Here is a 15,811-nt window from a genome sequence, read left to right as displayed (position 1 = left end):
TTATTGTGCTGAATAAATTCATTATACATTTTTACTGAAAGAAACATTCTGTAAGAAGGCTTTGTCATAGTACACTGTAACAGATATAGTTGTTTTGTATGCTTCTTTCTCTGTGCTCCATGACGTCCATTTATAACAATACAAAGATAATTTAAAATAGGGTAAAAATCTAAGGTCATTCTAATTTATTACTTTTAACTTAGATAAGTGTATTTTAAAGCAATAGTTATTTGATGTCTTCCAACATATTCAAAGATGTAAATGCACTAATCATTTGCACACCTATGTATAGCCCCCAAACCCTGAACTTAGTTAATTCTAATTTATGATTCACAAAATACTAGAAAACAAAATAGCCCCATGCATATTTCAGGACACTGCTTGTTGTATATTAATCCAACACACACAAAAAACACTAGATTAATTTAAAGCAGCTAATGCAGTATGCTAATGAGGGCAGACATTTCTAAGTAAAACTCATAGAATTAATTGTGAACTCCATGGGTAAAAATCTGAAAAATCTTACTTTAATATCTCAAATACATCTTTAGTCTTAGAATAGGAAACAAAAACCTTTTAAAATACTGTTTTAAATAAAGTTTAGTTTTCTGGAGCATATAATTTATTATGAATTTCCACATGCATCACTTTGTAACTCTTTCAAAATTGCACAGTGTTCTTACTAATTAGATAAGAAACCAGACTTACGAATGCATTCAGACTGTATGCCACTCCACGTTAAATTAGCAAGACAAGAACGGGTTGTAGATCCCTGAATATGATAACCTTTTCTGCATCTGAAAAAGACTGTGCTCCCAACCTAAGGATCAAAACAGAATATCAGAAGAAAGAGGCATCCATCACGTGTAGTTAAATATCAAGACAGTGATGCGTTATTAGATTTTTTTTTAATAAAAATGTCCCCTTTTTACAGTTTCTGGAGTTAAACTTTTTCCTTTTTTTTTTTTTTTTTGGTGATGAAAAGTTTGAGCAATTGATGTTCATATTATTATTGAAAAGCAATATTATAGCAAGTTGAAAAATATTAACAAGGCTGTGCACATGGAAAAGGGCTCTTCAGACACTTCAGCTTGTTAACCAGTGTGACAGAAGCAAACTAAATGACTCGGATGTCTCTCTCTATTGCACATCACTGCATACGCTTCAATAGAACTTGTCAATAAAGTCTGGTTCGAAGGTTTCGCATTGTGTGTCTCAACTAAACATGGGTTTTAACAAGAAGAAAAAACTATGAAGAACTGTTCCATCCATAAATGAATTTGCCAGAGAAAACTCCAGACTTACAGTGCATTTGTTACTATAAACATTTAAAAGTTTTTCTTAAAATGTTCAACTAGCAGAGTGATGTTATGGAAGGCCTTCCTATGATCAACTGTGATACTTATCTAAGAACAAAATGTAATGTAACTGAGAAAACTCTCTGAAAACTTTCACCGAGAATAAAAAAGTATGAAAACTGGATAGAAAATTGCATGAGATGATGATTGTTCATAACAGGATAGAGAGAGGTTGTGTGGCAAGTTCTAGCAAAACGGACTTATTGACAGTATTGACGAAAGTAACCAGAACACAACTAGACATTTAAGCATGCAGGGCTGACCAGTAAAGCATTGCTTTTGATTTGGATTAAACATCTTAGTAGTAAATATGATTGGATGAAATAATCATAATTAAAAAAAGTACAAAATTAGTATTATTTGAAATACAACTTATTAATAAAGTAATATCACATGGAGAAATGCAAGTAAGTTGCAAGTGATCAATGCATTTTAGTAGAATTGCTTGCACATATATAAATGCAGATAGCTTTACACTCCAAATGCCATAGAAGGACTTCCATGGACATTAAAACCAGGCAGCTATCTTCAGAACTGGTTACCCATTAAATATATTCTCAGTTATATAAAAACAGGTTATCATCATGATAGATGTTCAGTAAATGCAACCCCAGTTCTTCCTGAAGTAGCTTGGGAAATTCACTGGTATTTTTAAAGGTCATATTACTGAGATGGCTTTGTAGACTTATCTCTTTGTAACTTTTAAAAAATATATTAATCTCTCTATCTTGCCAAGGCTACACATCATGTCTGTAGCAGAGCTGAGCACAAAGTGTAGCTGGTCTTGACTCTAAGTCATCTTGTTTCTTGTGAAATTGCCAATTCTTGTATTAGTAAGTAATGATGAGCTGCAAATCTTTCCTTACTGATCCAAAAGACCAAGAGAAAAATAATAATGTCTAGGCTCAAGGTAGTTACTAAGTTATATTTCTCATTTTACAGGTAAAAGTAAAAATAAAAGCAGTGCACTCTTTGTATAATACTTGAAAGTAAAACATTGAAGCCATTTGTACCAGTCACAGCCCAGTGAAGCATAAAAGGCACAAATTAATGGGGCAAGACAGGATGCTGGTACATAGGGAAAAACCTCTTCAAAGGCCTGCTTCCTGTCATCACACCTTTCTGTAATGAGGGAAGACTGTTAAAAGATTGGCTAGGTCATAGAAACAGGAGGACCCACTAATCACATAAGGCAAAAAATCCCCAAAACCTACTTCAGTAGTAATTGGAGAGATGACTACATCTTACTGTACCAGAGAGTGCTCTGAGAGTGAAAGCATGTACCTAAGACTAAATACACAACAAGACATACTACTGCCTTTAGAGGTTAATGAGAAAATTAGCCCTTATGCTCGACAGACACTAGTACAGTGAATTTGCCAATACAGTTCTGGTATTAAAGAAAACTTGTGGTGCAGATAGAAGAGCCAAAGAATTAATAAAAATCCCTATTCAAACTAGGTGCAAAGATTAGAGTTGAAGTGACGCGGATAGGTACAGAGTGAGGATGAGACAACGGACAGAAAAGCAACTGTACCTATTACTAGAAAAAAAAAACCACCTTAAGGATGAGGCCACAAAATGTGGTAAGGGAAAAAGTGCCTTAGCATCTGCAAGCCAGACAGGAGCAGAAGATGAAAGCTGACAGCTACAGCAATGACAGACAGCACAACTACGGTGAGGGAGAGCACCAATAACCAGAGGAGCTTACATAAAGGACTTTCTGAAAACCAGTTCTACTAACTTAATCGCAATAGTGTGCTGCCTTAGGTTTAGAAATTAGCAGGAAACCTGAACAGAAAATATTTTGTAATCCAATCACAAATATTTCTCCCTGAAGAATCTATCCACATGAGGTTATTTAATCCATATAATGACTGTGGATTGGTCATTGTTGCATCTACTTTTATTTACTGCCACTTTTCTGTCACTTGATAAACTAATAACCTGTGAGGAATTTGGAAATTATAGAAAGGGCATTCATCACACAGAACCTGGATCCAATGCATAGAATAATTTTATTTTTTTCTGACTGAATAAAATGTAACATGAATTGCTAATTTAGTAAAGCCATTTGCTGAATTTTTTGTCAAGGGCTTTGGATCAGGCAGGTCTTTGGTTGTTAGGTATTTACTGACTATTCATCAATGTATGAAAGAATTAAGATCATAAAACAACATAATTATATCATGTCATATCATATTAGGTATTCAATTTATAAATAGCCCTCCCTGCTTAAGTCTCCTGAAGAACTAAGTACATGATATATTGCAAGGTTGCAAGTTCTTTCTTTAAGATGCATAGTTAAAAAAAAACAAACAACTTGGAATGAAGCATGAATTTTTATTGAAAAGGAGTGGAAATTTCCTAAGGTTTACATCAGGCATTTAAGCCTACAGATAATATATTTGCAATTATTAAATGCATGCTCATTTTAGAAAGCTAATAAATAAAAGAAAGAATTACCTCATAACCTCTGGAACTGTTTTGTATTCCAAAATGTGGAGTACCTGGGTCTGAACACGTATTGTGAGCTGGATCTAATGTGAAATGTGAAACATCACAGATGTTATTATGGTACAGAAAGAATAAAACTTTTGGCAAAGATTAAGTCATTTCACCAATGCCTAGTGATGACAAGAACTGAATTTTTAACGGAATATGTTGTATTTCCAATTAAATTACCAAGACAGGTCACAGTACTTTGTTTCAGTATGCAGCAATTATTTTAAGGTATTTTTTGCAAGTAACTTTGACAGTGTAAACTTTATAGAGTTAGGACTGCATTAATTTTTGCTAAGGTTATATTTTTAAACCCTTTTGAATTTATAGCATATCCCATGATTCACAGTGGAGATTGAACACATAAGGAAATAGTATTTTCCTCTTTCCCAAAGAAAAGCTTAATGATTAAGTTAGATTTCTAAAAAAATAACCACAAAAAAAAACCTCTCAAAACCCAAACCCAAATCTAACCTGCTGTCTTGTAGCAAGTAAAATATTTGAATTTTTGATATTTTTTTTCTGTCATCAAAAAAACAAGTTCCAAATGGGTTACTACCTCAGCTGTTGCTTCAGAGTCAAAAGACAGTCAGTCCCATCACTAGAAAGGTACCCCAACAAAATATAACTGATTATCTGACAATCTATTTCATAAGTGTAATTTAAGGAAGCCTGAAATTAATTTTGATCCATCAATGTCCATAATCTGATAGCATACTCACTTTGGGGTTGCTCAGTCATATACACCAGGTAGACAGCATTCTGTCCACCAATGGATCTTTCCATACTAAGTGATTGCCTTTTGGGAACCAAGTCTGCATTTTTGCTCACACTGCATTATGAAGACACACACTGCAACTAGGGCCTATTTTAAGGAAATCCTCATTATCCAGAAATAGAAAAGCTTGCCATCATTTGATCATATGGTACTTCAAGGCATGGCTGCAGATATTGTTCACTGATTTTAATGTTCAAATTGCTTAACAATAGTGCCTGTAAATATTTTAGATGGTCTAGTATTTTACTTTTAGGATAATATAAAAATATAACAGAAAAAACTTATTTCTTCAATGAAGTATTTTCTGCATATTTCTATAGTATGCTATATAAAATGTAAATCTAAATGTCATTATGACATTTTCAAATTTGATTCTTTATAACAGACCTGAGATTTAGCTTTTGTAAGACTCCTTGCTCCTGTTACAAAACAAAGATGCAAGATAGATTGCCTAGTTTATAAAAAACTATGGGCAGGAGTTTTAATTCATTATCAAAGAATTATGTTGAGTGTTAATGTCTTAAATTACAAACACAGGCTGCTTCAAATAATCACACTTCCTAACTTTTCTCAGTGTGCCTACCCCAGCTCTTCCACAAAGCCAGAATCTCAGCCACAGCAAAATATACAAATGGGTCATAGTCCAGATCTAAATGTGTTTGTTTAGAAATATCAAAGACAATTTTTCTATTCTAACACCAAAAGAAGTTGAAGCAAATGATGATGTCAGTGGACGTTTCAAGTGTCAGAATTTCTCCCCATTAGTCTGCTAAAAGCCTATCAGCTGCACATCAGTCAATGAGAAACTGATAGTATTTGGCAGTTTATCAGAATTTCGAAAGGTCAGACCCTACATGCTTTATCTTTTTGAGCTTCTAAAAGCCACTTTCACAAACTCCAAAACTTTTTTATTTAGGATTGCTTCTGGCAAATGCCTGTAACTCTTCAGTGGCAGAATCTAGTCTTTAATCTGCCAAAGTCTTCTGTGTATCTAAAATATTCTAAAAATACATGGAACAAATTTATGTACTTCCATTTATTGACAATTCCCAGCAGACAAGCAATCATGTAAAATTATGAATTAATTCATACGTGACTGTGTTTATCATAAAGTTTTTATACTCAAAATATAACATTATTTATCTAGTTCTTTTTATACTACATACACTTTTTCTATATTTGGAAAGCTAACTGCTACATTTATGTTACTGTAATACTTTATCAAGAATATTCTCAGTAGAAACAGCAAAAGTAGTGTTAGTTATTACCAATGCATGTTGGCTGAATTCCACTCCAGGTACCATCTGCTTGACAGAATCTTCTTGAAGAGCCTATTAGAATAAAAGGGGATCTGCACTGAAAACTAACTTCAGATCTGTAGGTGAAGCTTTTTCCATTGAGACGTCCTTCTGCTGGAGTACCAGGATCACCACAAAACACAGCTAATAAATAAAAAAGAGGGGTAAAAATGTTGTTAAGAAATGCACATGCTTCAACTGAAGTACTGTTTTATGTGCAAGTCAGGCATAGTGGCAAGTGCAAATGCTATGTTCATTTATTTGTGTAAGACTATAGCTGTAGCTCAGATAAATTCTTGACAGCAATTTAAAATTAATTGATACTGTTATTATAAGCATAAAACTTAACCTGGCAAAATAGACCTTTTAATTGAGACACTTAATGCCGATTAGATTTGGATGACAAAGTAATTTTAAATCAGACAATGTTATATTGTAATGCTTCGAAGTGTATCCAGTTCTCATGTCAGTCACCCTCAGCTGAGTAGGCTGGAAATTTCTGGCCTAATTAAGTGAAAGAAAAAATGTTTGTCAGAGTCCTGACAAGATTTCAAACATTGAAAAAGGTGATTTGGCAGATTAGAAGCAGCTGAAAAAAAGCACAAACAAGATATGAGGGTATGTAGTATGCCTTCAGATAAGAAAAGAATAATTTAAAAAGATCAAGGCTATGAGCTTAAGAGTTAGGATCCTTGTTTTCGCCTGTTAATGGAAATGGGAACAGGGAAGAAATAAGAAGTCTAAGGGAAAAATTTAATCATGCTCACCACAAGTCAAATTCAGAACATTCAGAAAGATTCAGTAAAGCAAATAAATGGTGGTGGGTCCAACTGAGCAATAAGGGATGGAGGAGACTTTGGGGAAAGGAAAAAGACCATAACCTTAAATGGGCACAGCCACTCAATTTCACAACGTCAACAACATAATAATAACATACGTTTTTTGGAAAAAGCAGGGAGAATCCCACAGCAATCCATGTATTGCCTGATCTAGCTGAGTCCTTTTTATACTTTGAGAAACTTACTATAGGCTGAGGCAACTGATTGTATCTTTGGTAAAGCCCAACACAACTGTATCCTGAAAACTTACGCAAACATTGTGGGATGTCTCCCCGCCAAACTCCTCGACCCTCACAGGAGAGAATAGCTGTATTAGATAGCTGATAGCCTTCTGCACAGCTGTAACTCACACTGGCACCCCAGCGATAATCAGATCCTTCCACTTTCCCATAGAGTACTGGTGGAGGGGGGCCACAGGTAATAGCTATGTCACAAAAAAGAGAAGTCACAATTTCAAGACTTTATAGGGTTTTGGAGAAGGCAACATAATATCTACTCATATTTAAAAAAAAAAAAAAACAAAAAAAAAAAAACCTGTTCAGTTCCAACAAAGCATTCCTGTGCTGACAAAGAAGCCTGTAATAGACAGGAAACCAACTTAAATACAAAAATACAACCTCTAAGTTCAGGAAGACCATGAGCTCTAGGTTGCTGGAAGCCAGAAGAGTATATAGCTTACCTAGCTCTGAATCTCTTCACTACATATTCATTACTGCTTATTATTGGCAACAGGCTACTGAGCTAAGTAATCTTTTCTTGCAAGAAATACAATTTTTTTAAATAAATGTTTCTATGATTCTATAATTCTAAATACTTGGATTTTATTTTGAACTAATTTTGCAGCACTTTTTAAAGTCCTTAATATATTTTTTTTAAATTCACCTGCTCATTTTCTAAGGTTTTCAGCACACAATAGACACTGATTTTTTTTGGTAGCCAGTGGCTACAACTCTTTAATAATATTTGATGTTTTCCAGCTTCTGAAAGACTGCCCAGAATGATGAAAACTGGAATGACCAAGTTTATATTTACACAGTTCCTTCAACAAAAATCACATCCATAAAATCACTCAGATATTTATTTTTACAACAGAAAATGTGGTCAGTAAAATACAGATGCCAAAATTTAATTAGTAGGCTAGACTTAGACATCACTTAGAGCAGTGCTGGATATGCTGGCAGTCTAGGCCTTTTAAGCGGAAGACACCCTAGGCTGTTAAATTTACTCCCTTAGCTGCTCTACTAGTGCTAACAATTTTCACCAGACTGCCTTATTTGCCTTTCAGCCTCATGCCCCCTATGACCTTTATGTTGGCACTTCTAATTAGCTATTTGTGAAGCATCTTTTTGGCTATTTTTTCTGACTGCACTAGTGCGACAAGGGAATCTTTTACAGAAAATCTGGCTTCTACAAAATTCTGTAAAGGATCCCTTTACAGAATTTTGGCCATCTAATCCAAGATAAAAGGTCCCTCCTAGTGTTTTAAACTGAGCATTGTGATAATCTTCATTTAAGATGGATTTCATTCTAGTAGTCATTACTGTTGCTATTCTAACTAATATTATAGTACAGCATATGTGCAAAATAAACACAAATTTTACAGAAATACTTATCTAAATGTTTTATTACATTTGCATATTAATTGTCCCAGAGAATATTTTGACAACCTTTTTATAAATTAAGACACTGATTAGTGAATTTCACATATATACTATATATGTACATCTATACAAAACTATAAATAGACAAAACAGTATTTGTAAACCGACTAAGTTCAAGCACACACCTTTGCAAATTGGTTTACTCTGGTTCCAAGTGCTATCTTTTATACAACGTATAGTAGATGAACTGGCAGGCTCCATCAAATATCCTGGATTGCACTGGTAGCTGACTGTCTTATTAAAGGTAAAATCATTTCCAAACTGAATTCCATTTGCTAATCCACCTGGATCTCCACAGCTGATCACTAGTGGGGAAAAGAAAAAAAGGTAGGATTTTTTCAATAAACGTGGAATGAAACTCTGAACTATGTATAGCTAATGTCCTTTTTTTTGTAGTGCACAAAAGAAAAATTTTGCTCAATATGTTTATCACAACATTAAACCCATAATCTTTAATTCTTAGTTATAAATTAGTATTTTTTGAGGCATTGCAATAGTATGGGCCAAATATTATATTTTTTAGACACAGTACCTTAAGCTGGCATGGTCTGCTTCAGACTGTTATGCTAGTGGCAGTTCTGACAACAATTTTTCTTCCTCCATAGTGGTATCTGTCACACTATGCTTAATGTTGATGGTTCAATGTGATTCCAGGCTAAAGGAAACTCTAGCGGAACACCTATTCTTGGAATAATGCTATACTTCAATGTTGATATTCATATGCTAAATAAATATAAGAAGTTGGATACCCATGTATCCACTTTAAAAAAGTTCTGGAAACATCTAGTATTTTTCAAAAGGGCATGTACCTTTAGATATATGAAATGTTAATGTATTACAAAAGACAGACATAAGGAAGAATCATAGAATAATAGAATAGTTAGGGTTGGAAAGAACCTCAAGATCATCTAGTTCCAACCCCCCTGCCATAGGCAGGGACACCTCATACTAAACCATGCCACCCAAGGCTTTGTGAACCTGGACTTGAACACTGCCAGGGATGGAGCATTCACAGCCTCCCTGGGCAACCCATTCCAGTGCCTCACCACCCTTACAGTAAAGAAATGTATTATTTTATCTGAAAAAATAATCATTTTCAGTAGGAAGGCTGGATGACTTGCTACCTTAAAGCTTTAGAGGAAGAAAGTGCATTTCTGACCTGTGCAGTCTGGAGCAGTGCCAGTCCATGTCCCATTAGCAGTACAATGTCTGGTAGTCAACCCTGAAGTTTTGTAACCTTCCCAGCAGGCATAAATAACTGAGCTGGAGAATAATATTCCATCCGTGTATATTATCATACCATTGGCTGGGGTGCCAGGATTCCCACAGGACACAGCTGTGAAGGAAAGGGTAAAAAATATCAGCATTTTCATGATAGATGACTAACTGGAAAAAGAAAAAAAAAACAAAAAAACCACTAAGGTCAATAGCCCATCTTTTTAAAAAAATTACATCAAGTTTAGTGAGAAAAAGTTTAATATGTGTATTCTTGAATCAGTATCTTTATTCTCTGTTAATACAATTGCTTTACTTGCATTTGTTTTGTTTTGTTTCTTCTATTGCTAATTCAAATAGTTTGCACTGCTTGTTCCATTACAGTCACTGGAGAAAAAAAGCTCAATCAGGACTTTCTGACAGACTTGCTTCTGTTTGTCTTTGGGCACGTTCTTCTGTTTTATTCCTGTCTTCTAGTATCTCTTCTTTCAATTGTAAAAATGCATGAATAGTAAACTCTGATCTTCCTGACAATTTCTTTTTTTTTAATCAAGAAAAGTATATACATCCTGTATTGGCCTCCATACCTTTTTCAGCATCTGTGGCTATACATTAAGACAGTGACTGTGTTTCAGCCTTTTACACCCAAGATTTGATAGTCATGTATTTTACTTTGACTACGTATTGCTTTTCTGGGAGGGTTTAGTAGTTTGGCTGTTTTTCCAATGGACTAGCCAATCTGAGAAGTATTTGTTTGTTTTGAATTTTTCTAACAACTTTTCTGTAAAGCATCTTTATTTGATCATGCCAGCAGACAGGTCACTGGCAGAAATATAATACCATTCCATTGACGGACAGACTCCTCCATAGGAATAAATCGGAATAAAACTATCATAAGGTTAAGAGGTCAATACGGTTAATCAAAACTTATTAAGAAAAGTGCATCTAAATCAAACCCTTTCCTTCAGTCTTCCATGGAGTTATGAAGTGGGTTTTAAGACTGGAAGAACGTACTTCAACAGTCTTTTGCACAGCTTTTAAGAGCTAGCAACTCTTTTTACTCTTCTCACAGCACAAGTGCAGTCTCTTGTGAAGTGAAATGATTTGCCTAATACAACAATATGATCGATTATGATTAAACTTAATGGCTTGGAATATCATGGTGGATTAGCCTTGGCTAGCAACCAAATGCCTACCCAGCCAGTCACTCACTGCCCCCTTCTCAGCAGGAAGGAAGACAAATCTCATGGGTTGAGATTAAGACAGGGAAAATGCTTGCTAATTACCACTGAGTGCAAAACAGATGTTACTTGTGGACAATTCCTTTAATTCACTGCCAATTAAATTTGGATAGGGACAAAAAGACAGACATAAACCAACATCTTTCCTCCCCTCTTTCCCAGAGTTAACTTCATTCTGTCACATCAGGTTTCTCTACCTGCCCAAGTGCTGTAGAAGGGACAGAGGAGGGGGAGTTACAGTCACTACACAGCAGTTTGTCTCTGCTGCTCCTTCCTCCATAGAGAACTGGAGGAATTCCAGTTGTCATTATACCCTGAGCTGCAAAAAAAGAAGCATGGTCAGTGGGTCAAGATTTACCCCCTCTACTCCACTTCTGTGAGATCCTATCTGGAGTACCGCATCCAGCTCTAGGGCACCCATCACAAGAAAGGCATAGACCTATCGGAGTGGGTCCAGAGGAGGGCTATAAAAATGATCAGAGGGCTGGACACCTCCCTGAAGAAAGGCTGAGTGAGTTGGGACTGCTCAGTATGGAGAAGAGAAGGTTCTGAAGAGACCTTATTGTGATCTTTCAGGTTGAGTAGGGCTTTGAGCAACCTTATCTACTGGAAGATGTCCCTGTCCATGGCAGAGATGTTGAACTAGATTATCTTTTAAGATGCCTTCCAACCCAAACCATTCTATGCTGCTATGCTAACACGAATAAACGAAGTTAAAGACCATGTGCAGATACTGATCAAGATGGAACACTGACCTGCATTGAGAAAGCTTAGATGCAATGATTTACAGAATTCAGAGAACAAGTCTGCAAAGACTTAACATTTGACAAAATGGTAATTGGAGAGTAGCTGACAATAAAATAATCCTTAAACTACTTATAATATTTATTTTACCGATCAAATTTCCTCGTATTTCCTTAATTGGATTTATTACATCTTCCTATTTAACTGACTCACAGAATGTAAGAATCACAGAATGGCTGAGATTGGAAAGGACCTCTGGAGGAAACCTGGACAACCAAGACCACCATGTGCTAGTTGCCCAGGAATATATAGAATAATAGATCAGTTAGGGTTGGAAAAGACCTTAAGATTATCTAGTTCCAACCCCCTTGCCGTGGGCAGGGACACCTCATACTAAACCATGCCACCGAAGGCTTTGTCCAACCTAGCCTTGAACACTGCCAGGGACGAAGCATTCACAGCTTCCCTGGGCAACCCATTCCAGTGCCTCACTACCCTAACACTAAAGAATTTCTTCCTTATATCCAATCTAAACTTCTCCTGTTTAAGTTTTAACTCGTTGCCCCTTGTCTTGTCACTACAGTCCCTATTGAATAGTCCATCCCCAGTATCTCTATAGCCCCTCTTCAGATACTGGAAGGCTGCTATGAGGTCTATCCAGATGGCTTTTGATTGGTATATCCAGATGGCTTTTGATTGTCGCCAAGGAAGGAGACTATTCCAACTCTCTGGGCAACCTGTGCCAAGTGCTCAGTCATCCTCACTGTAAAAAAGTATTTCTTGAATTTAAGACCTCCTGTGTGCATTGCCTCTTGTCCTGTCACTGGGCATCACTGAAAAGAGCCTGTGGTTCCATCTTCTGTGCACCCCCACTTCAGATATTCCTGTATGTTGATAAGATTTCCCCTGAGCCTTGTCTTCCTTAGGCTCAACAGTCTCCTTCAGCCTTTCTTCACAGAACAGATGCTTTAGTTCCTTCTTCATCTTAATAGCCCTTTGATGAACTGTCTCCAGGAAGTGCATGTCTCTCGAGTGAGACAGCTCTATTGAGGCAGCCAAAACTGGACGCAGCACTCCAGCTGCTACCTCACCAGTGCTGAGTAGAGGGGATACCATTAACCTTCGTAGGCGCAAGGGCACTTTTCTGAACTTTTTGTTCAGCTTGGTGTCCTCCAGGAATCCCAACTGGATGGCCCCCAGCGTAATAGTTTGAATGTAATAATGTAATGATTATAGATTATAGGATTCATTAAAATGAACACAATTTGCCAATTAAAAATTACTCTGAGAATTATTGATATTTGGAGTAATACCTAATTGTCTTTGTCTCATTCACTTTTTTAATGTAAAAAATTCAAATATGAAAGAGAAAAAATAAATAGTTTGGAACTTGAATTTACAGGGTTGAAAAGGTGTTCTTCGCCTAATCTCATGCTTATTTAAACAGGAAACAACTGAAGGAGAAGAGAAAAGTGGGAGTTTTTTGACTTTGTGTTTTGGTTTGTTTTTTTTTCTGTCTGAATTCAGATGGTTGAAGCGAAAAGATAAAAAAAGGAAAAACAGCAACACTGAACACCTCTATTTCACACTGAGTGCTGCTGTCCCACTATACTTAATGTCTTCATGCAGGGGAAGAAGAAAGGATATTGAAAAACTTCAATTTCCTGCTGAAAATACTGATCATATGCCCACTGCCATTTTCATACATTCATGGTGATAACTAAAGTGATATAAGATTAGTCTGTGCTGAAGAATACTGCAAAAGAACAATTATTAGATGAGAAGACTGTGATAAAATTCCTAGGTGAAAAAAATATAATGAACAAACCATTTTTTCCTAACTTCCATTTTATAATTCAGTATAGCAGACAACAGATATTACAGAATCCATCAACTACAATCAATTAGACAAAGTAGCTTTACAAATATCTTGGAAAACAAGAACTAATTTTAAAACTGAATCTAAGGTCTTCCATTACTGCTTTCTAATTCTGACAGTGCATAAAAAGAGTAAAATTTTTTTATTATTTTTTATCTCATTCTAAAATGTGGTTTCTGGAAACTTTCTCAGTCTCATTTTATCTGAAAGAGCTAGTATACAGTGTATCTCACAAAAAATAGTCGAACTTATGTGGAGAAACAGACATTAATTTAGACCTAGTTAAGAATACAACATTATTTTATGGTCTGTTCATGCATAGACATTACATAGAAAGAGAAAATGAAAATATTTCATTGGTAGAAGACATATGACATTTATTTATCACTCCATTTTCATATCTTCAATCAGATGAATTTGTTTAATTTTGCATTTAACTCATGTATGTATTCTCTACTTTCAGGCTCAGTATTTGTTTAACTAGAATTAATTATAACCTTCTCTTAGATATATATTCCAAAACTTTGTAAGTTTGGATGTAGGTTTTCAAGCAAGAAATGAACTGCTTGCAAGCTCTTTAATACAAAGTTTCTGCTGAGCAATTTGAAAGTGTATTTCTGGCATAGAACTTCTTTTTAATTGAAGAATAGAATGCCATTAATAAATGCCATTCAATAGTGTCATAAATGCCTGTTCTGGGTTCAGCAGTAGCAATCATTTTTCTCCTTCTTAGTAGCTGGTGCAGTTCTGTGGTTTTGACTTTCAGCCTGGGAACAACACTGATAACACTGATGTTTTCAGTTGTTGCTAAGTAATGTTTATTCTGACCAAGGACTTTTGTGAGTTTCATGCTCTGCCAGAGAGGAGGGGAAGCTGGGAGGAAGCAGACACAAGGACACCTGACCCAAATTAGCCAAAGGGGTATTCCATACCACAGCAGGTCACGCCCACAGTGTCAAACTGAACAGTTACCTGGAAGGGCTAGATCACTGCCGGGGTCGGGCTGGGTATCGGTTGGCGGGCAGTGAGTGGTTGCATTCTCTTCCTTTGTTATTTCCCTTATTATTATCATTGGTGGTAGCAGTAGTGGCTTGGTGTTATACCTTAGTTACTGGGCTGTTCTTATCTCAACCTGTGGGAGCTACATTCTTTTGATTCTCCTCCCCATCCTTCCAGGAGATGGGGGTTGGGGAGGAAGGCGGGTGGAGTGAGAGAGTGAGCTGCGTGGCTGGGCTTAAACCATGACAATGCCAATGGTATCAATGCCTACCTTCACACACAGGCTGCATACCAGACCAGGAGCTGTTAAACAGGCATGTTCGTTCTGCAGATCCCCTCAGCTGATAACCCATTTCACATGAGAAACGAAGCAGACTTTTTATTTTGAACTCATCCCCTAGTCTAGAACCATGAGCTGGTACTCCTGGATCATCACAATAGCCAGGATTATTTCCTATAAAACACAACAGAACAAAATCATTGGAAGAGATGCTATGAGCAAATGTAGTGGTAGTGAAAATATTCTCTTGCGAATAGTACTATTAACAGCATTGTTTCTGTTACAATCAATCACTTTTCTTCCATTGTGAGAGTGGGAAACCAAAGCCAAAGATGAAAATGACATAACTTTTTAACCTTATCTTGGACTTATATAGACCTAAGCATAAAATGTGATAAAAATAAAATATAAAAGTTGCAAACACAGGAAGAACCTCTGTCATTTATCAGCAGTTTAACGAATTTGTTGTCCTTTTGATATAACACTTTCTACACTATACTGTTCAACAGAGATAGATTTCTCTTTTTTTCTGAGGAATCGCCTTGCTCTCAAGATGGTGTCACATCATGTTCAAACTTAGGAAATTCAATTCTGTGTCAGCAACAATGTTGTAGTTACACTAGATATATTTTCCTCATCATAGCAGATGACTACAATGATCTTTAATGATAATGCCAGATCTGAGATTGCACGAACACTTCAAAATTTTAAGGTCAGAGCCCTCTAGTGCTGATAGCCACCATAACCCACCACATCCCACCACAAGATAAATTCTTATGCTGGTGGAAGGGGATTTTAATTGCTAATAATTTAGGCTTTTCACATATCAGTCACAAATATGATAGTATTTTTATAGACTAATACTGGATAAAAAGGTGAAAGTGACAAATGTGGGCTTCAGATAAGAAAAGGCCAATTTTGTGTGGAAACAAAATTCTCATTAGGAAGTTTTCAGCTCTAAGTAAGTGTTCCCTTACAAAACTTATCAATACGCTGTGGATGTCATTAGTAGCCAAT

At 36.0% G+C, this 15,811-nt stretch overlaps 1 protein-coding gene across 2 annotated transcripts in view; it reads right to left on the bottom strand.

The window, feature by feature from the left end:
* CSMD1 (CUB and Sushi multiple domains 1) overlaps positions 1-15,811 on the bottom strand; it is a 1,128,271-nt gene that overhangs the window by 19,848 nt on the left and 1,092,612 nt on the right. For both annotated transcript variants that reach the window (XM_061354960.1, XM_061354961.1), the window contains exons 57-63: positions 14,786-14,968; positions 9,596-9,772; positions 8,562-8,741; positions 7,026-7,199; positions 5,907-6,080; positions 3,825-3,898; positions 709-820 (exon numbers count right to left, since the gene is read on the bottom strand). In XM_061354960.1, the coding sequence (XP_061210944.1) occupies positions 709-820; positions 3,825-3,898; positions 5,907-6,080; positions 7,026-7,199; positions 8,562-8,741; positions 9,596-9,772; positions 14,786-14,968 (1,074 nt within the window). The remainder of the gene's footprint in view (positions 1-708; positions 821-3,824; positions 3,899-5,906; positions 6,081-7,025; positions 7,200-8,561; positions 8,742-9,595; positions 9,773-14,785; positions 14,969-15,811) is intronic.

This window comes from Neopsephotus bourkii, unplaced genomic scaffold (genome assembly GCF_033783945.1).
Source record: "Neopsephotus bourkii isolate Nb327-2 ecotype Australia unplaced genomic scaffold, CSIRO-AGI_Nbou_v1 NB_756, whole genome shotgun sequence".
Classification (NCBI taxonomy): Eukaryota; Metazoa; Chordata; class Aves; order Psittaciformes; family Psittacidae; genus Neopsephotus; species Neopsephotus bourkii.
The sequence above is the reverse complement of the archived record's forward strand: the minus strand, read 5'-3'. Positions and strand labels throughout refer to the sequence as shown.